The sequence below is a fragment of the Cinclus cinclus genome, chromosome 11 (assembly GCF_963662255.1).
Source record: "Cinclus cinclus chromosome 11, bCinCin1.1, whole genome shotgun sequence".
NCBI classification, from domain to species: domain Eukaryota; kingdom Metazoa; phylum Chordata; class Aves; order Passeriformes; family Cinclidae; genus Cinclus; species Cinclus cinclus.
Window position 1 is genome coordinate 23412014 of NC_085056.1, and position 22790 is coordinate 23434803.

At 42.2% G+C, this 22790-nt stretch overlaps 1 protein-coding gene across 1 annotated transcript in view; it reads right to left on the reverse strand.

The window, feature by feature from the left end:
- Positions 1-22112, reverse strand: part of LOC134048174 (uncharacterized) — a 35792-nt gene extending 13680 nt beyond the window's left edge. Inside the window, 3 exon segments of the mRNA XM_062499775.1 lie at positions 1504-1645; positions 3778-3987; positions 22073-22112. Coding sequence (XP_062355759.1) covers positions 1504-1645; positions 3778-3987; positions 22073-22112 — 392 coding nt within the window.
- Positions 22113-22790: the final 678 nt, after the last annotated feature.

Consider the following 22790-nt stretch of genomic DNA (forward strand, 5'->3'; position numbering starts at 1 on the left):
TTTTGATGATTTGCTAAAGCTACTTTTTCTAAAATATTTAACTGCAGTAGCAGTGAGAAAACAGCCAAACCATTAACAATAATCTTTACTTTGGACCTGACACAGGGCTGTAATTACTGGGATGAGCAGTTTTTCCAGTGTGTGTGCAGAGTGGATCCTCAGGGACACAGTCCACTCAGCCCAGCAGGAGGAGGCAGTGGCTGGACACCTTTATGTGTCCCAGAATATTCTGAGAACAGGTAGGACACAAGATAATTAACCCTTGCCAGCCTTGTTGCAGAGGCCACTGCAGAATTTACTGCAAAACATGGATAATCTGTGCTACCCTGTGTCACTCCTATTTCCTTCAAACACAACTCCATAGAGATGGAAGGATCCTTCTCTGTGCCTGTTTCTGACTTGAAATTGAAGCATCCTTTGGTATAATCTTTGATGATCTGTCTGCTAAATAAATATCTTGTCAATTTGTTCTCAGGAATCTGGCCAGCTGCCCACTCAGAGTCTTGCTTGGGAGTCAGGTGGATGCCTTTTATTAGTAAAGACTTGTGGGTGTGGGTCCAAAATCCACTCTAAATTCCTAAGTGGATTTATATGAAGTTCTACACATTTGGATGCCAGCTCAGAGTAATTTTTCACATGTGAGCTTTCTGCTAAAATATTTACACAATCCCTAAAAGCCTATTTGTTATATAGGATGGGTTGGTAATACATAACGGGCTGCTTGTAGAACATGCACAGAATAAACAAAGCAAAGATCCATGTCTGGTGTGCTCACAGTGCTGAGTTGCTCTATATCACAGTCAGAAAAGGGCTGGTCTTAGAGTGGTTTAACTCAAAACGGAGTCTGCTTAAAATGAAGGGAAAAAAAGAAAAATGGGGGGGGATGGCTGTTTAACCTTTGTTTGCTGTTTGTAAGACACAGCACTACGGATAGCTTCAAGTGATGTTCTGCTTCAAATTAATTCTGTTGGTTTACTGGAGGAAGTATCTGAATTTCCTTTATTTCTGGACCTCAAGCTGCCTTAGGCACATGGAGCAGATACCCATGGCCCAAAGTGCAGCTCCTGTGGCTCACGAGGCTGTTCCTGTACCCTGTGAATGTGGGCACACAGTTTAGGAGCTGCTGCATAATTTCTGGAATTTTGTTTTTCTGTTTCCTCTGATCTGAACACTCTCAAGGTCAGTCATAAATGTAACTTGGAAGTTCTTGGGAAAAGTATGTATTTTTGACTTTGAAACTTTGACTTGTAAAATATTATTGTATTTCTACTTGTATGTTTCATTAGTATGTCATCACTATGATAAATTTTAATGTGAATATCACTGAATGAGAATTCCTGTCCACATCTTTATTTAGTAAAAATGTGTTCTGCTAAGGAAAACTTGAACTTACACTCAAGCTAAACAAGATCTATCTGTATCCAGAGTTTGTGTGAGCTGAATTTTTGTAATGGGCTTTGCCAGTGCAGGACTGCAAGCCTGAGAATCTCATCAAGCACTTACCATGGAGGTGGATCAGGATACATGATGTTCACCTGAGAAAGTATATCCAGATAGGAGTCAAAATCACAGGCTGGGGGGAACTCCTCAGTGCAGGTTGATCTCAGCTCTGCAGAGGAGCCGCCGTGAGAGAAACCATCTGGAGCTGCAAAACAAGAATTGATATTGGCTGCTCTTCCCCTCTGTGCCTTTCTCTGTCACTCTTTATAGCACTGCCAAAAATCAGAAAAAAAACCCCTTCTGAGGCAGAGGAGTTGCAGATATTTTGAACAATCAGGTTTCATGGGATATTCTTATTCCTTTAAGAGTGAATGAACACCATCTCTAGATGAACTGTGGTGTTTCAGGCTGTGGCAGAGGGACTGTACCTTTAGTGCTGCCCTACAAGGCAAATGGAAGTTCCAAAGCTTTTCTTGTGCCTCAAGGGCTGAAAAGGTGTGTGGGTTCTACTATGAGCAGCTTAAGATGTTTGTGGGGTAACTGGAATTCCCAGCAGCTGCACCTGTGGAAAGTCTGTCCATTCTGCGAGGGGTGTAAAAGGAGGGGCAGGTGTTTGCTGAGAAAATGCTGTTCTCAATAAACACTGACAAAAATGGGAAAAGCTAGAAAATAGCAAAAAAAATCATCCTGCTGCCTGCTCCAGGGATTTTTTTAATGCTTCCGTGCAAGAGCTTCTCAGCTTCACAAATACTAAGAGTTTGGTGCTATTTTCTGTGTTAGAGGATAATTAGTGTGTGTTTGTGTCTGTGTAATGTAGTGTGGCACAATTTAGTTTAGGATTATTCTTTAGAATATCTCCCAAAATATGCTTTTCTTTCTTGTTTCTCGAGCATTGTTATTTCTAACAAGCAGTTTGAAAATTTTCCTTTCTGTTTTTGCCTGGCTCTAGGCTTTTTCAAGGAGATGAAATTACTGGAGTAGTAGATTTAAACACAGTGATTAAAGCTTAATAGTCAGTATTTTATCATGCCAAAATATTGGGTCAAACAGTAACTTCAGTTTGGGTTTGACTATTTAATCCTCAATTCAGCTGCTGAAAATCAGGAAAATTTATATTACTGTAATAGTGGACATTAGTTTTCTGGATTTTGTTTTTATTTTCCCTCTGTAGGTTGGCATGGGAGTTCACATTTCAATTCTTTTGGACTCTAAATTTTATTCCCAAAATATAGATGTTACTCACTTATCTGGATAAGTATTTCGGGAAAAGCCAAAAAGAAATTCTTCCTTGCTCCAAGGGGACAAACTGATCCTAGGAGATTTGTTTAATTTAGACAGAAAAATTCCTGGTCCAAATAACTAAATGAAGTTCAGTTGACTTCAATGGATACTAAATTTACCTCAGTGAAAACAAGATTTAAGACAATGCATTTTTATGTGGCTCACTATTATCGGCTTTTCTATATAAATAAAAACCCCTCAATTATGTGCACAGAACTGCACCCATAGCAAACTGCAGGTAGAGGAGCCTGCTCACAGAGAATGTGGTTGTTAATGCTCCACCATTTATCATTTGAATTTTTACTGTCTGAAGAATTACACTGTAACTTTTTAAACTATTTTTTTCCTTAAATAGAAATAATATTCTGTCATTTCCTTAACAAAGTGGCTTCTTGTCAGCAAAGCCCAAAAGGGCTGAAAACACTAATCTAAAATTAACTCCTTGATATTCCCAAATTATCTATTAGGTGTTTTGTTACGTGTTGGTTTTGTTTTATGGGTTTTATTTTGGTTAGGGGGTAGGAACTGGCACCTTTTTGACTCTCTAATGATGATGACTGTTGTAATGACACGGATGTCATCAATGACATTGTTAATGATGGTGACAATTTAAAGACTCTCAGGTGTCCTGTTTCCAGGCTGATACTCGCTTTTACACTCAAACAAACAGCATTTGCCCAGTGATTGTTGTAGGCTGGTGCACTTGGCTGAAATGAGAACAGCTCTCCCTCTCCAAGAAATAGAAATTACAGCAAATGCTGCACCAAGGCTATGGGTGGAGGGGACGGGGGGATGTGTGAAAATGCAACAGAGAATAAATCTTATCCCATACCAAGGGAAATAAGCTGTTCAGGAGCTGCCGTCAGCGCTGGCTGGGTTCCGTCAACCATTATCTGTGGGCTGTGCTGTGGGAACGCAGTCCCAGCACAGAGATGCCACTACACTGCCAAGCTGCCCGTGACGGACTGATCCCAGGATTTCATTTCATTTTTCCATCCCTTGCCCGTGGCCGGGTGTTTGCTGCTGCCCTTATTCCCCGGTCAGGCGCTCCCTTACCGTCCGCAGCCCCCCGGGCCAGCGGGGGCTGGCCGAGCCTGCTGTCCTTGCGCAGGCTGCCTACCACGATGGTGGCACAGGACAGGAAGAGCACCAGCCCGATGACCAGCCCTGCCACCAGCAGCGGGGACACCAGCAGGCTGGTGTCACCGCCGTGCTCTCCGGGACTGGGGAAGGCGCTGGACGCGCTGCTCTGGTTCGCGGCAATTGCTGTGGACAGAGAGAGAGAGAGAGAGAGAGAAATGGGTGACTTGTCACAGAGCCTCACACACAGCACTGCGCCAGCTCCTGCCCTTGGGAAAACCTGGGGCTGCCAGGACCTCACTCCAGAGGGGACACCGGCAGTACCTTCCCTGTTAATTGGTCTCTGTTAATTGGGAATATCCTGCTGGAGCCAGAGCTGTATGATCCACAATTCTCGTGGCTTCTTCCTCCCAAAGAATCTTTGTACCGTGAACGGGCTGATGCTGAAAGAACTGAAGTGCACAAAGAGGAAAGCGGAAAATCCAAAAGGAGCAGAGGAGTCGTAAGGGGTGTAAGAAGAGGAAGAGAGGAATTGCCTCTTGTTAGGGGTGTAAGAAGGCTCCAAGGTTTTGCAGAGAAAGTTTCGGGAAAGAATGAACCACAGGAGCCTGCTTTTGTGGCACAGGGCTTGCTTTGGTTTGTGGGGAGACTCAGCATCCCAAGAAACTGGTTTGAAGTGTGGGAAGAGACTCATCCAGAGTGGGATTGTTTGGTTGCAGCTGCTTTACTCTGGTTAAAAAAACCCAAAATCTATAAATGAATTATTTGAGTTCAACAACAAATCTTCTTAAGGAGAATAACTCCAGTAATTTATTGCCAAGTCAAATATCCTTTTGAGATAAGCCACAGAGACAGTATCAAAAGTTAAACAATAATATTCCCTTAGAGAATCAACTGATAACATGATTATACATGGGAATTAATTTCCCACAGATTTATTTTTAGGGGATTGCATTGCTAATGGAGGGAAGGTAAATAGAACAAATTATGAGGAAAAGGATTCAGGATTTTAGCAGCTAGAATCTCCCTCTCACCCCAAATTAAAACAAAACTTCCCATTAGCTGCTCAGTATCAGTAACCCAAAATTTTATTGATGCAAAAAATTTGCTGGAGATGCCATATACCAAGCTTGGCTGTCAAATCTGGCCTGAATATATTTTTATATCTGGCTATGTGCCAGGTGAACAAACACAGAATTTATTTCCTGCTGAAATCAGGGCTAATAAAATTTTTCTTTTGAGTATTCTGTGGAGTGAATATGTGTTCTAAGGAGTGCAGTGCTGATTACACGGATGGATGTTATCAGAGAGATCACAGCAATGTTTGCTCTTTTCCTTTGGGAGACACCACTTGATGTTTTGCAGTCACAATAAGTTTAGAAAGAAGACAGTGGTTCCAAGCCAGTGTATGTTATCATTGGGTGGTGCTTGAGACTGAGACAACCATCTAGAAACATACACATGAAACCAGGGCAAAAAGCATGTAGTGGAGTTTTGTTAATTTTCTGGAAGCATTTGACTGTTGGCTGAGGATCTTTATAGGTATTTAGGACAGCCAGCCAAGAAATGTGCTGAGCTTTTACCAAGTTTCTTGTGCAAAAACCAAGACTGAATTTTCTGAGAATTAAAATGATGCTGTAGCATTAAATCGAAGGTTATGGACAAGTGTCCTACTTAATACTCAGTGCAAAGAAGTTTTGGATATGGGATATGTTTGGGGGGAAGGCTCTTGTGCTAGAACTCAAATTCTCAAAACTTTTCAAAAATTCAACTGTGTTTCTTATTTGTACATTTTTTTAGCTATCTCTGTTGGTAATGTGTCCAACACACCCTCACTGGCTTTCCATGGTTGTTTTTTCAGATTTTTGCAAATTCTGCCTTTGAGAGATGCAAGTATCACAGCAGTGGCAGTTTAAATCCTGGCTGCAGGGATTAGCACCTTCACTGAAAGTAGTGGCAGGTAATTTTTTGGTAATTTTGGCTGACTTGCAAAGGTAAAAGAAGAATCAATTTTGTTGTCAACATGATGAGAACCTGGGGTGTGAGGCTGCCCCACACATTGTCAGGCTTGTGGTCATCAATTTATTGTCAAATAGCACTGAATTAGAATTGGTGATAAACTGCTGTCACCTGGGGGGAAGGAGGCTGCAGTGAGTACTTTCAGATCTTTAAAAACTTGAGACATTCAGATTGATCCTCTAAACAGAAAGGGCCTAGCTAAGAATATTTTTTTTTTTCCAGTTGTGGAAGCCAGCTGGAATATCCCCACTCTGACTGTCTGGGAGACTCCTGTGGTGCCACCCAGAGTGAGCACTGATATTTGGACCTGTTTTGCTTTATAGAAATTAAAGAGTTTCCAGTGACATACAGAAAATACTCTCCTGCACTGGTATTGAGGTGGTGTGGTTTAGTTCAAGACACCCCATTTACCCACCACATTCTCAGGGCTTCCTTGGCTGTCCCAAGTCTTGTCTGTTTTATCTGTTGTTTTTCATCAGCATGAATCTTTCTGGGTTTTTTTTATGCTTTTAATCTAACTGAGCCCAGTTCCTCGTATAGACAAGTTATAGTGCAATATTCTTTCATTAGAAGGAATGAATGTCCCCTTAGCCCAGCTCCTAACACAAAATGCACTTGAAAAACTTCTCCTGAGGCACCGTTTTCAGTTTGACACTGTGAGTCTGATCCTCTAGACTTTACTACTGAGTTACTACAGTGACAAACAACAGGAGAATGAGATACTGCGTTGATATAAATTCTTTGGGTTTGAATTTTGTGGGGGGAAAAAAAGAGATGTTTATATTACTTTTGGAAAAAAAACACATTGTAAATTTTCTCCTCATATCCAAAACCATCTTCTTTTGATAAACTGTGCATTTGTCCATATAAAAATGCTATGTTTTTTCTTTCAGAATAGAAGTATCTGCAAATGTATGTGAAGCCCATAAATATACCACCAACAGAGTGCTATCGCTTTTGTTTTGAGGTAAATTGTATCCTTCCTCATGAAACTTCAAATCATAAACAATACATACATAAATATTATAGCTAATCCTCTAAATATGAAGTATTTTGAATGTACACACCATGGCTTTTATCCACGATGGGAGCTGTGAAACAGCACAACTAGCACAGGGCTAGCAGAACACTGACTTTAGAGTGAGCACCAGTGCAAAATTGCCTAGACTGCCCATTCAGTGTCAGACAATAAATTAGAGGTTTGAAAAATCCCTTAGATATTGCAATATATTATTTCAATCAGTGATCCTGCATCTCAACAAACCAATTGGAAAGTAACTGAAGGATGTGTAGAACAGTGAGTTTTTGGGTGCCTGTTGTTCTTACTCCTGCTAACTTGTCTTTGAAGGGGCAGTCACCCATTTCTGACTTGGCCATAAGTAATGGGGAAGTTTCAGCTGGGTCGGATCCTGTGAGGGTGAAATAACCTGGTGTGCAGACATGTCCTGGGAGCTTGGCTCACCCAACATTCAGCCCTTTATTAGGAGTGGCTTCCCTCTTCCTCAGTGCCTTTCACTTGTTTGTACCTCAGAGGAGAGAGAAGGGAAGCACCTACACCTTCCACACTGAGTTGAGTTTGGTGGTGGTGGTGGGGAGTCTTATTCTATTTCCTTTTGTCATGAAGGCACATCAGCTCTAGTGAGGCTGCAATGGCCTCTGGAACTGATGGGCTTTGAGATTATTTTAGAGCTGGATCCTGCTAAGACAACCAAATCTCTTCCCTTGGCTTCCAATGTATCTTAATAAAAATGATAATTCATGTTATGACTGGTGGAGAGGATGACACATGGAGTGGTTTTGTTTCCCAGGCTGAAAATTGCATGACCAGCTCCTGAAGGAGTGCTGATGTGTTGTTCTGGAAAGATTTTGTGTCTAGAATTATCCACATCTTCATCCCTGCCAGCCTGGGATTCTCCTTTCTGAGGGCAGGGTGGGTTTGGTGCTGATTTGCTGAACTAGAGCTGAAACACATGGACAGAACAGGAGTATTCCTTGTACCCCCTGGGTCAGTAAAACTGCTTGGATGGTGATCCAGCACCCTTAGATGCACTGCACTACCACAGGGTCCAGGACTGGGAAGGAGCAGTGGGGAGGTCAGTTTAGGATGGTGCACAGTACCCTCCCTAATCCTCCAGTCTTCAAACAATTACAACAAAGTATCTCAAACACAGAATTTACTTAAAACATGTTTCTGATATCCTTACTTTCTCAGTCCCTTGGGTTATGCAGACTCTTTATCCAGGGAAGGTGTGTGACAGATGTCAGGCAGGAGCTGAGAGCACCCAGATACACTAAATCAGTGGAACGATCCAAGATTTTGTTGATTCTGCCTTTATGAACAGTTCCTGTTTGAAGATGGTTTAGTCTGGCCAAGAGTGACCAGTTGGAGCCTGCCCTTGCTGCTGCCCTGGAAAATAAATCTCTGGAAATCTGCAGAAATTGCACTGCTTGTTTCTGTGGCACAGGAAAGGAGTAAGGGAGGTGTAGCACAAAAACGACCTGGGAAAGGGTTTGAATCACAGGTGTGTCCCTGCAGCCAGGGGGAAGGGATGCTACACAGACACTGAATACAAGGGCCCATGGGAACTGAACCTTAAAATTAACTTAAAAAAAAAAAGTCTCTGTTGGTTTCAAAGCTATTCCACTGGATCCCGAGGAAGGCTGAAACTTCACTTAGGCTTGATAAACACCAGGGTGTCATCTGCCTCATGGGACTAAAAGGAAGCCATGAGGATGCTCAGAACAGGGCAGGCTATCTGTCCTTTTGTATTTCTCTTAATTCTCTTGTAGAAAAATTGAGAAATGAGTGGATGACCAGAACAGTCTGGGAAACGCCCTCTCTATAAAGCAGTTTTACACCAGCCAGGAAAATAGTACAGAAAAGGGAATTAGTTCAGGAGGCTCAGGAGTATGTCTGGTTCTCTCAAACACAGTTCTCCTGTTCCTCAGGCTTTTCTGCTTTCCACAGAAAAAAATTAAACTGCCTCTTAAGCTACAGTGGATGTTCAATAATAACTCTATAGGGCGTGCTTCAAACTTTACCTCTTATCTTCTTATCTTCTGCAATGGACACTTAGTACTAATTTGACAAAGTCAATGAATAAATAAATTTTTCCTGTCAGTTGCTGCACCGTTGACATTTTAACAGTTCCCAAAACAGATTATATTCATTATTATTTTTAAATTTGAGGTAAATCTTCCTATATAAATGGTTAACTAATCTTGCCTGTTCGTTGCTGCTGTGGGAGATAACTCAGCATAATTCAAACCCACACAAATGCCATTAACTAGGCAGGACCTGTGAATTCAGACTCAGTTTCTCTGCAGCTCTCTGCAGTTCAAAGACTCTTTGAACTTTTTTACTGCATATATATGTTCTAGTCAGAATTAAATTTTTTCACTGATTAATAGTAAAAAATTAAAACCTTACTCACACACCTAAGACTGTGTGCTAGGGATGGCTCAGTTTTATCTGATGCCCACAGCTGCAAGTGAGTGTGGGAGATCCTTCCAGGTACAAAAGCTGCCCATGACCTTGAGGAGCTCCTCCAAGGCAGAGAGGGTGACCTTTCCCTCGAGAGAGCAAACTCTGCCTTTTTATCCTGTCTGCTGCCTATCAGATAATGACTTTCTCTCTTCTTCAATTGACATCCTTATTATAGAGCCAGAATGAGGAAGATTGGATCACCAGCAGCCTGCAAATTGAGAATGTCAGAAGCAAAGAGAATGTTGCTGCAGAAGGGCTCAGGAAATAAATCTTTTCAGCTGCTGTGGCTTTAGGGTATTATGTTGATGTCACAGCAGCTTGTATAGGTGCTGTTTCAAATTAACAGGAAAAATCTTCCAATTTTCAGATCCATGGTCTCTCTTATCAACATGATAAATACCACTGGAGGGAAACAAATCACTCTTCAACTATAACAGCCCAGTTTCTGATGGACAAGGAATATTTTCCCCCTCTTTTACCATATGCAAACAACTTGGAGCTAATACAGCTTTATAAGCAGGACCCCAAGCTATTACTTTTCTCAGAAACTCTGTATTAGGGCTTGGAAATAAGTATTATGAGAATTCTCGTTTATCCATTAAAGTAAAGTTACCTTCTAAAGCTCAGATCCAACCCAGCTTGGCAGTGACTTGAATAGGAAAAGCCCTATATATTTTAGGATATTTATTGTGAGAAACTCTGTTTTTTTGGCACAAACTTTCTCATTTAAAATTTTGGAAAAATGTTGCAATATAATAATATTTCCTAAGGCTTGGAAAAATATAATAGTCAAATTATTTTATATTTTACCTTACCAGTCTGCTTAAACTGTAATCTGGATATCTCATGTCTTATCTTTAGGAGGCTGAGCTCTGTCTGCACTGTATTTAATGTAACCTAAAGTGGGCGGGTGGCAGCTCATGGGACATGGAGCCCAGGCAGGAAACATAATCTATATTGGGGCAACAAAAAACCAACCCCAAAACAAACATCCAAGCCCTTCCACAAAAAAGTTCCTTTCTTACAAACTTTTCTCTCAACCTCCACAGAGAAAATGGGAAGGAATGATGAAATCCTTGCCAGCTCAAATAGTTACAACTGCTGAGCACCTGACTTAGGCACTGTATGCATTTATGAATCTCTTTATCAGTTACCCACTTCTGATCACTGTTAAACTGGCTCACATTTACGACTTTTTAAATGATGGAGTTTTGTATTTTTCTGGTGTTTCAGTGATTTGTTCCACTGGCTCTATCAGTCATCATCTTTAGAAATCCTTACCCTGCTCACAGGATTCAAAGCTCTATAAAGAAAATCCACCTGCAACTAAATTTGAGGCTGAACTGAGCTTCAGTAACGAGATCCACCTTCTATACACATCCCCAACACTCCTCCTGCAGTGCTTGTGCCCTTGTGCTGCTTCTTATTTAGGGCTTTTTTTACCAAAATTAATCCCATTTCTTTTTTCCAGCCTCCTTGCCAGTCTTCAGTAGGACTAATCTACTGAAAAAGCACAGAGAAGAATGAGTGATTTTTACTGCTTAGAAAATAATGATGACTGAAAAATCCAGGGAGTTGTGTAAGGAATGTGGTGCTGAGATAGAAACCTGTTAACAAATGCTGGGATCCCAAGATCTTCCTTTAGGATATGGTATCACATGTGATCTATCCCAGCCTTTCTTTCAAGGTGACATGAATTTTAAAAAATAATTAAAATAGTTTGCAGTGGTGTTCTGCACTCCCACATGAGTAATGGTGATGGCAATGCAGAGCACACAAAGCCTAGAGTGGGATTTACATAATCATTTGTATCTGTGAAAGCTCCAGCAGTATCAGTCTGCATAAATCAAGTTTTCTCATATCATTAAGAAATTATTTAATTCCTTCAGATTTCATCTGAACAGGACTAGAATGTCAGCATAAACAGATGCAGGGATGTCAATAATGCAAATCAGATATTGATTCTGAAGACAGTTTCAGTCACCTAGGTTCTTTGTTGCCAAAGGACCCACTGAAAAAAATCTGTGGAAATTAAACACTCAAACATTACTATTCAGAAGCCTAGGGGGAAATCCAGGAAATTGCTCCTGTGGAACACCCATTTAGTGAAAGGACTGGTCATTGGGAGTGCAGGACTGGCCACACAGCCAAGGACCACTCCCTGGATCTCTGCATTGTCCAGGGCTGTTTGACGCACACCACGCACCGTGCCCTGTGCGTGAGAGCAGACTCACCCTGAAAGGCTGGGAAAGCTGGCAGGGAAAGCTGGCAGGCTGTGGGCTTCTCCTGGGGCAGAAGAACATTCTGCTCCTTGCACGCAGAGCTCCTGTTACAGGCTCCACACAGTTCCTTCCCCTAAATAAAGTCATGATGGTTGCTTTTTGTTTGAGGTGGCAGGGGAAAGACTTTTGAAACCAAACAAACAATTCCCTCTAAGCCAAGTGTATCCTTTAGGAAAGGACATTTATTCACCTTCAATGTAAACTGCAGTGTGTATATGTGAATATTTAAAACAGAAAATGCAGTACTCACTGCAGGCCTGTTTCAGCTGAGTTACCATAAACATCTGCATCAGCTCCAGCAGCTCCTAGTGTGCTGGGAAGTCCGAAGGGCTCTGAGCTGTCCCCAGACAGAAGGCATGCAGAGAAAGACTGAGATTTACAGATCCCCTGAGAATCAGCTGTGCTTGCTGCACCATTTCCTCTCCAGGCAGTTGACAGTCTAGGCTGTAGGTATTCCAAGGGAATTAAAGGGAAGCTGTTTATTGCTTTCAAAGATGATTCAAACAAAGGAATATTTCTAAAGGAACAGGAATTGCAGGGTGCATTGTTTGCATTGCCACCCAGTGAGACTGAAAGAGTCAGAACTGAGGGATGCAGAGTCAGGCTGGAGCAAGAACTTGGGCTTTTTCTGTGAGCAGACTGTTCTGAAGATTATATTCAATTTAAATAATTGTAAGTTATGGGAAAGTTGATTAAATTTTGAATCCAAAGGATTTATAAATCCCTTTGTAATGAATGGTGCTGCACACATATGAGAACCCCTGTGATTCCCTCAGAGCACCCTGAACAATGCCTTAACCTGGAACACTGTCTGGGTTTAAGGCTGGCTGGATTTTGTGGCCTTTTGAACAAAAGGGACCAGAAAATGGTTCAGTCCCAGAAAATGTGTGCCCAGCAGGGGTGGTTCTAATAAAACTATCTAAATAAAAGCTCTTGTAGGGCTACTGCCTTGAAGTATCCAGGGATACCATCCAGCCCCCACCTTCTTGAAGTGCAGGCTGTGTTAAAGGTCACTAACTATTGCTGCTTTCTGTTAATACTCCCAGTGGAAATGTGTCTGTTAAATTGTTCCCATTTACCCACTGAAAAAAAAAAATAAAAGGGAATTTTTGAAGAAAGCTATGGGATTTCTGGTAGAGAAACTGGTATCTAGGCTGATGTAATTTTCTATCCCCTTTCAAGTACATGGGTAGACATATGGAGAAAAGGCTTTTACATTGTGGATTAACAAATTTGGAATAAATGACAAAAAGGAATGGAACCCCCTTCTTCAGTTTCCTCTCACCTGCCTTAATTACTCATTTTAACTCCATGCTGCAGATCAGAGTTACCTCCTTAGGTGCTTAATGAGGTTGAGAGGACCTGCATGGTGTGGCCAGTGAAAGAATGCTGTCCAAATTACCTTAGCATTCTTCTTCCCTACCTGAAGGCAACCTTGCATTACAGGAGAATCAGAATGTCCTTCAATATGAGGGCAATCTAAAGACTTTGCATCAAGAGACTGACAAACCTAGATTTGTAAATTGTATTCTCCAGCTCTTAGGAGGATTTGCTGGATATGCTGCTCTTCAGTTATGGTGGGAATGGATGAACCTCTTCAGTTTCTGGTGCATGAACATTCAGATTAAAAAAAAAAAAACAAGCTGAAATTTTATATTCTTTTGATTAGTAGACAAAAAGGGCTTTTTTTGTGAAGAAACTGATAGCATGTAGAAAGACAGGTGTGTGAGCTGCAGAAAAGTGAGTGCTGTTCTGCAAAAGGCTTGTTCATGGAAGTGATGGAGCACTGAAAGGAATAAAAGGGGGAAATGGTGCTCCAGGGTTACTAGAGCACTATCAAACCCATGCACAGCACAGTAGGATGTTGTCTGTGCTGGACTCTATCTGCAGAATGAACTTACTAGGAACGACTTGGGGAAAATCCAGTAGCAGTGGAGTCCCAGGGCTCAACAGGAGGAAGGACCTGGTCCTGTGCAAAGGTGCTGTGGCTTCTGGAGGACCAAGAACAACTCCCAGAACGGGAATTCACTTTAGTCCAGTGATCTCAGAGGTCCCCTGAGCAGAGGCTGGTAGGAATGGCTGAAATCCAGCAGGTCACCAGTGAGGGAGGGCTGGCTGATTGAGAGAGCCAAGGAATGCAGAGACATTGTGGGAGCCTTGAACCTCAGCTGCCTAAAGCACCAGCAGTGCAATGACAGCTTGCTGACACTGCAACAGAAATCAGTCTAGAAAAGGTGGCTGCTTTCTCTTCAAAGCTCTTGTGCTTTAATGTCAGCATGGACTCCTTGTAACTGGAAAGTGAAATAGTAAAAGAACAGCTAAGATAATTAATTATTAAAAAGCTGACAGTCAGTGTGGATCTGCTGGGGAGAAGGTGTGAATTTAGGATGACCTGTTGCTTCAAAGCAATGTTGAAATCTGTGTTACCTCTCAGAAGTAGCTCTTCACCTGCACCTTCAAAGTTATAAACCCATGAACTTCACAGTATATCCTAAATATAATTGCACTTGAAAATGCCCTGTTAGAATGGTAGTAGGAAGAGGGTACTTTTTTTGATTGTTTTAGTTATGTTTTTTAAAAAATCCAAAGTTCCCACTGCCCTGAAGCTTGAGGAAAACCATAAGAAGGGGAAAGGCTTCCAGTCTCTGCATGTATCAAACAGTTTCCTTCAACTCCCCATTCTTGACTTGTGCATCACAAGGCTCTTTTGAGCGGTCCCAGTGAGGGTGGTGGTGTCTTTAAACTGTGCTCCAGAGATGTGGGTTCCTGCCTTCCACTGCAAGCTGGAAAGGGAGAGAGTGATTTGGAGCCAGGTGTTTATGGTTTTATGGCTTCTCTGGGTTGGCCTTTGGTTTCTCTTTCTTGGGGTTGGTTTGTTTCAAGCCTCTTTTAGCTGCTGAAGGTGAAGGACAGACTGCAAAGCTTGGCCAAAGAAGGTATGAACTCTGCCAACAAAAAAATCCTGTTTGAACTCCTCTGGCCTTCTGGATGGCTCCTGCACTGGTATTAATTGGAGAAATGGGCTAGAAATGTTAACAAGGGTGATCACTGTGTTTTATGGGGCTACAACTACAGCTTTAGAATGTTCAGCCAGTGCATGCTGACCTGCTGCAATTTGCAGTTCTGAATAGCACCTAGAGCAGGGACTTTCACTGTGATGTTCCTTGTGCTGACAGCACTTGAGACAAGAAAAACCCTGCTGTTGGGATTATTATAGTAATTGATGGATTCATATGTACTGTGTCATTTGTTAATACCATCCTGTTAAATCCTTCTGGGAATGAGATCACAGATTTTTCCAAGTAGCAGCTGCTGCAGTTTCCTGAAACCCCAGATTTTCATGCTGGGCCAAGGAAGGCAGGGCTGAGGACACAAACAGATGCCTGGCTGCAACAACATGAGCTAAAGATGCCTGAGCCTGCAGCCCTGAGAAGGTGTGGGCAGCCTTGGTGATTCAGGGAGTGCTGAGGGTATTCAGGGAGCTCTGTGGTTCAGAAAGGAAACTCACTCCTCCTGCTCCCCTCCTGTATCCCTTGGAGATAAACCCTGCCTGGAGAGAGGCTGGAGGCAGCCCAACTAGGTGTGTGTTTATTCCCCATGTTGCCCTTTATCAGATTACCCAGAAGCTCTGCAAAGAGAACCATGTACATGTTACCCCTAGAAAACCACTGTGACTGAGAAAAAAAGGAATGAACAACGACTGAGGCATTATTTTATATCTGTCAAGGTGATTACTGACTGAATTATGGTTCTAATTCCTCTGATTAATTATGCACAAGATTCCTTTTTTCCTGCTCACGGGGTGGATATCCCTGATGAAGCACAGGTACCCTGGAATGTTTTTTGCAATATTACTTCTCTCTCCAAACAAGTCCTCCTCACCAGCAGCTCCTGAGTCATTGCAGGAGGAATCAATACAGTGTCTGGTCAAACTATCTGGTGCATGGGCTCAGTTATCTGCTCATGTCTCAGTTACTCCCAGGGACAAAATTACAAAGCAGCTGCCACTACACTGAGGAAGAATTCCAAGGGAGCAGGATGTCCCCAGGATAAGCTTGTGGAATGCTGGTCCTGGGGCAGGCAATGTAGGTGCAGAGTGATCATGGTATGAGACCAGATTAATTACTCAGCCATGCATCTGTAAATTAGAAACATATCTTTAATTATTATTTGCCATCTTATTTAATCAGATTTGAATAATACTTTTTTTTTTTGTTATGGCTGCATTTTTTCAGTGCAGTTTTAATCTTTCTTGAAATTTTGGAATATGGTTTTGTTCTTAGTAGTAGTATTTTTTTCCTAAAATTTAAAAGCGACTTTAAGCAGAGAAATATAATCTAAAGGATTATTTACTCTATAAACACTGTCCTTTGGGTTCTGACTCAAGATAATTCAATATGAGTACATCAAACCCATCTCTGTCGCCTACAAATGTGTATAGATCTATATTATCACAAATAGTAGCTGTGCTATGATCCAAAATCAAGATTAATACAAAATTAGTCTGCCTAATATTGGCCATATTTTGCCTTCAATGAAGAGTTCTTCTAATTCTTGTTGGCAATTTCTACGGATAAAATTAAGGGTTTTTTTCCCCTGTGACTTAGCAGAATGCAGCAGGATTTTCAAGTTTCCATAACGTGGTAGGAGAGATGCTGACTTTAAGGCTTGTTTTATTTCCATTTGTTGGATGCCAGTTTGCCTGTGGGAGAGGGAGGGAGCTGCTGGCCCAGCCCTTCCCTCCTGCAGGAGTGTGCTGGGAGCAGAGGTGTCCCCACAGAGCTCTGGGGCTGCAGGTGCCCCTTTTCCTGAGGAACATGGAGCAGAGCACTGCAGTCTCCTGTACAACCAGTCAAATGGCTTTCGCTGGGTTTCAGCAGAAAATGTGAGCTTATTTTGCATTGTGTCAGCTCCCCTGTCCAACAGCTCCCCACACAGCCAGAGGTGGCCCTTGCTGGACTACACTAAAGGAATTTATCACCTGCAGAGCCAACAGAACTTTCTCTGTCCCAGTAGAACAGAGGATGTACCAGAACTTGACATCTCTGTCTTTTCAGAAGGAAGGGATGATCTTGGTGCTCGGGAGCAGCCCAGCACCAGCCCACACTGGATCCACGATGAGACAAGGCAACTGCTCATGAGACAAGGCAACTGCTCAAGCACCAAACAGTAACCTAAATGTGCAGGACTTTAGCACATGGAGACTTTTTTTTGGCTTGTTCACTCCTGAAATCCCACACTGGCTACTGTTAGGGTGCATTGTGGTGGAGACAGGCTACTGTGCAGGTGGTGACAGGACTGCAGGGACAGTGGGACACTGGTGGCACCATGAATGACACCCCAAGTGTGTGAGTGGGGCTCTGACTGCAGGCATTTCTGAGGGACTGTCCTTTTGGCTGGTGACTTAACTCTGCCCTGCCCTGGATTCCCTTGTCATTTAATTTAAACCCCAATGGTCCTTTCTGTGGCACAAGATCTCTATCACGCTCTGTGTTCAGTCACATCCTATTTTTGCATATTCTGCACTTGTTGTGACCTGTGAAGAGGAATGAATTACTAGCTCGCTGTTTCCTTAAACTGAGCGATTACTTTGAATGAGTATTACATGGGCTATGCAAAGATAAAACGTAGGAATAAAGAGACTCGTTATGGAAACAGGGGTTGTTTTCCACTTTTTTTGATGCTTTCATCTCTTCTGCAGTGAGGATTACTGTGCAATTTATTCTTTATGGTGAAAATATGACAGTTATGTCTGTTAGATTTTTCATACTTTTCTTTATATTCCTTAAAAAGTGAGAAATGTAAATTACATTCCTGTACTCTCTTTGGGTATTTTGTTTTTATTCTAATGATGTCTCCTTTCTCCAAGCAACAAAAATTAAGATGTTGCATTATGCCCGTCTCATTCATGCATTATTTTCAGGTGAACTCTCTGTCCTTGGCAGCTCATGTTCCACATAGTATTTCCAGAACTTTGCAAAGCCCTGCTGCCTACTGTCTCCAGTGTGGTATTTAGAGCAAGAAAACTTTTAAAGCCCAACAGAAGCTGGTGGATTGACCTCTGTGTTTTATTGAAGTGATTAATCTGTCTTATATTTTCATTGACTGATCTCTGTGTTTCTGCAGCAATTCTTCACTTCTACGTGTTTCTGCTATGCTGTATAAAATATTCCCAGTACTGAGAATCAGGAGTCCTTCAGCAAAGTGTGTGTGCAAAAGAGCTGCCTGAGAAGCTCAAGGATCCACACTTTATCCTTCTGCTATTAAACGAGTTATAAAACAAGAAGGAGAAACGCCTCACTGAGCCAGCAGTTTCAGTCAGAGAGGAAGAGAGAGAACAGTGATATTTGTAATCCAGTGCTAAATGCAAATAAGTTCTTTCTTCGGAAGACTGCTTCCTTGAGTCTCCGGGGTTCATTTACATTTGGGTGACATCTACAAGAATTTTGCCAACAGAGCTTATTACTGCAAACACTGTGTCAGTTGTGACACTTCTCTTTGCTGGAGAATCCCCAGCATGGCTGTGCTGGTTCCCAGTGTCACCCGGGGAGCGGTGCCAGCCGCAGGTGCGCCCGCATCCGCCGAGCGCCGTTCCCCAGCTCTGCCCCACAGCCCTCCATGGCCAGCTGGGGACAGAAGCCTTTCCCAAAGCCGTTCTACTCTGGAGGCAGGATCTGCACCTGGATCTGGTGGGCTAGCAGAGTTCCCTACGGACACCAGAGCTCCAACCCCAAACGAATTCACGTTGATCCAGCACTGCTGGGGCCACACAACTGAATCCGTGGAAAAGAAAGGTTGTTATTATCCCTGTAGCTGCACTGAAAGGATGCTTAATTCCCAGGCTCTTTTTCCAGTCTAACTCCCAGCAAGTGTGTGTTACAAAGGTGGGGAAGGAGTCAGTGCCAGAGTGTTCTCCGAGTTAGATCCTCAACTCTTTGGTCTTCTTTTCCCATATCCCTGCTTTGTGCATTTCCCCGGCTATCCCATGCAGAAGGATTGAGGCAGTTACTTCCACTTCTCTCCTCAGGGAGGGTATCCCCATGGTTTCTTTCATTTGTAAACATCATTTACAGGTTCTGTGAATTGCTCTTGTTAATGTGAGTCACCAGTGATGCTTAACAAGAGACATCAGAATATTTTCTTGTTTACCACTCCATATACTTTTCTCCTGCCCTGTTTATTTAATAATATACATATATTATAAATGCATATTATTATATATAATATGCATTTATTTGTCACTCCCCTCTGGGGAACAAAGCCTGGCAACTACAAACAGTTCTCTTGCAATGCAATGATAGAAGCAAGCCTCTTCTGGGAGCCACTCAGACGAAACCAGCCCCATTATTTCAGTTATGACTCAAGGCAGATTTGAATTTAGGATTTCAAGGAAGTGTTACATCCCCTGGCCCTGCTGGCTGTTTTCCATTCACTCTGTTCACTCTGTATTTTTCATCTTACTCCCAGTTCTACAACACACAGCATTTTCCACTAACTCATTTTTTCTAAAGATAATGTGCAAAAAACTGGAGTCTGCTGTTTTTTATAAAGATAGTGAAGCTTCAGTTCAGGAAGGTACTTATGTGCATAGTTTGTGCTCTGTAAATGCATCCTTGATTTTATTTCTACAAAATTTTCCAATTGAGGAGGCACCAAGATTCATGTCCTAAAACTGTCACTGTTCCATCCCTTTAGATTGTGAGAGTTTTGCCTTGCTGATGGGCTTGTCTTGTTTTCAAAGTTTGTATTATAGAAGTGTTCAAATCAAAATTACCAGAATGTTGGAAAACACTTTTGCTGATATTCATGGATTCATGTAACAGGTGAAGGAAAAGGCATAACAAGGTCACTCCTTTAACAAGAACAAGAAAAGTGGCTGTGTTTGTGGATTTATGGAGCAGCCTTTACAGGCTGCTTTGATAGAAACTTTTAAACCTTGGCTTCTCCCCTGAAAAAGGGCAGCCACTCTGAGAACTATGTTAATATATTTCAAATTATAACAATACTACTGATATTTCTCACTATAAACCAGAACTGGTCATTCTTTATATCCTGTCAGATAATTTACTGTTGTTATATCTATCTTGAAGATGGCTGTATTTAGCAGAACTGAGCATTTTCTAAGTTCATGGGACAAGGGGTGTCATCATCACAATGCTTGTCCCATTTCAGGAGGAGCTGACACTGCAATCTTTGCTTGTCCCTGCTCCTCCTCTTGTGGTCAGGCTCCTGGTTTCCCTCAGCCACTGTCAGAACTTCCAGGGGAAGGCAAAGGGGCCACAGCCCTGCAGGTTTGTCTCTCTTGTTTCCTGTGGGCCAGAACTCTCTGCTCAGTTGTTATGTCCTAAGCCCTCTGTTCCTTTTAGCCTCTGAAAACATACGGTGTCAAATTAGAGATGCAAAACCAGATAAAAGTCCTGCTGTAAATAACAATTACTCAAGAGCCATTGCAATTATGTCCTTTGTTCATTTCTGCTTACAGAAGTTGGTAGTGTGTCACTGGGATTTTCTGTATCAGGCAAGATCAACAAATACTGACCCTCAGCAGGCAGTAACTCATTAAATAAAACCCAATGCCAGCAAATAAAAGAGGAAGAATATGCTGAATAAACATAACAACTGGAAGAAGCAGTTTTCCAAATGAATCCTTAGAAAGGATAAATAAAAGTTGTAAAATAAGAGGATATTTTTGTCATTACTGTTGATAATCCAGACTGAGGTAATCTGTGAAATTTATAACCAGCCCAGCAGCAGGATTTTTGTAGGCAACAGGCTGCATTTTGTTGTGGCAGGGAAACAGTAGATGGTGACTTCCACAGCAATCTGAATTCTCCAACTAAATATTGATAAATGTTGTGAATGCTCCAAAGAACTGAAACCTGTCTGGAGGTCACAGCCTGTGACCATTTAACTGAAGAGTAAGAGTTACAAATAGCAGCGAATTCAGAACTTAACTGCCTGACAAAGAGTGCTTAAACTATCAGTACAACAAACAATCTGATACCTTAAGAAGCCTGAAGTAGTCAGTGTGTTTGTAAGAACTGATTTATTAAACTGCCCCCAAACAATGCTGATTGGGTTGTTTTTTACTTTCCTTCATCCCTTTACATGTTAATTTGAGATGTTTGAGTATTTTTCCTAATAGAGAAGATTGTATAATAAAGGTATTCCTGAATATAAGGAATATAACTTTGCTTCACAGAAGTGCTAAGTTACTATGATAGAGCAATTTGCCAAGCTGACAAGTACAGTTATATTCATTTGCTGAGTGAAAAAGTAAGGTTAAAGGAAGCTGAAATGACTTCTCAGAAGGAAATCGGCAGGCATGAGGCAGTCTGGGTCTCCTGAGTTGGGATTCCTTCCTGTCAGTGCCTCTGATAACCCTTCCATTTATGTATCCTTCTAGTTTCTTAAAACTAGGTTTTTCCATCTCTTTCAGTGGTATGTGACGGTCTCCCACAGATTAAAAGCAAATATTGCCCCACTTTGGGAAATTCACTTTGGAGCTTGTTTCAGGAATTTCTTGCTCTCCTATTTGGACAATAAGAGGAGCCTGGATGCACCTGCAGGGAGGTTGAACCTCTCTGAAATGCCCTTCCTGAGTATCTGCCTGTCTCTGACAATCTGGAGAAGGTCTGTGTGCCTTCCCTGGAACTGCTGGCAAGGACTGGCAGAGGCCTGGGTACAAATTTACAAAAGAACTGTGAAATTGCAAATTCCTTTTCTTCAGCTGGATCAGCTTTAAAAGTGTGCAATGAAATGACTGGAAACAAAGAATGCAGTCATTAGGTTAACATTTAATGTTTTCTATATTTAGTATTTCAAGTTCTGCTATGTTTATTGAATAGATGTTTAAATAACAGTATTGTGCCTCTCTTGAAATCAGCTTTTCAGAAAAGAACTGTCCAAAACCCACGTTTGGACAGTGCTCAAACGTATTTTCCTCAACAGTCTCCTGTTTTGCTTTTGATACTGTTCACTATCCTGGTGGACTCCAGGCAGCATTACCTAGAGAGGATTTTCCATGGGCAGGACTTTCTATAGAGCTGCAGGAGAGAGATAGTGGATGGAGGTTTTGAATCCCAAAGGCCTGAGGTGCTGCCCAGAGAGGCAATCTGGGGGCTTGGCTGTGGAGATGGAGCTCTTGGAACAAACAGAAACCTGGCAATGTGAGCTTTGAGTAAAATCTTCACGACATAATTATTTTAAGTTTTTCTATGCAGTGTTTAATTACTAATAAAATGGGAAGTATCAAGTTATATTTTAGTTTTTCTTTCTGCACGAAGCCCCTCCTGTGCAGAGCTGTGTGTGTTGATGTGTGCACACAGCAGCTGTAGGAAGCACACACTGTGTGGAAGGCTGGAATCCTCTCCATAAACCACACACGTGGTTTCTCGTGCTGTTGTTGGTTACTGTGATGCCCTAAACAGCCTTTCAGGAGTTTTGGAGCTGTGGCTCAGCACACTGGGACTGATATCCTTACACAGCTGTAATGCCCAGGAGCCATGGCTGGGAAACTGCATGCGTGAAGCGCGACAAAAAGAACAGAGATTGCCTCCTCCCACATTCTTCTTGTTTGATCCACCACTTGTTCAGGCTCTTCCTGCCAGCCTGCTTTGTGGCAATAGCACAGATGTTTTCCACCTTGCAGCAATATGCTGAACATATGATGAAAATCTATCCTGGAATACAGCCTCCCTGGGAAGTCCACTCTTACTCTCAGTAGATCCTGTGGATGTTGCTTTTGAGGACCCGAGTTTTTCCTCTGCTTCTTCCCTGAAAATTCACTTCACAGTGGCTGGCTTCTTTTGCACAGCTTAGGTCTGAAAGGAGGTGTAAAATACTGCGAATCCTGTAAGCCCTGGGGAATCTCTCTCCCTGTCTCAAACAGAACACATGCAGTGTCCCTGCCACTTGCTCATGATTGTTCAAACAGCGCTGCCAAGAGCCCCAGTGCGACCAGACTGCACACTGCAGTGGTGGATCTCAAAACGCCGTGCCTTCATTCTCACAGCTCTGGCCTGAGATTTCCATGAGTTTTGTGGTAGTAAAATTGGTGTGATATAGCTGAGAAAGAGCTGCCAAGTTTGGGCTTCTCCTTTCCTCAGTATTTATTTCTGTACCCCTTCCTTAGCATCTCTTTTTGCTTTGCCCTTCTCATTTGAGATCCTGCATAGCTGATACAAAGTAATCTCTTATCT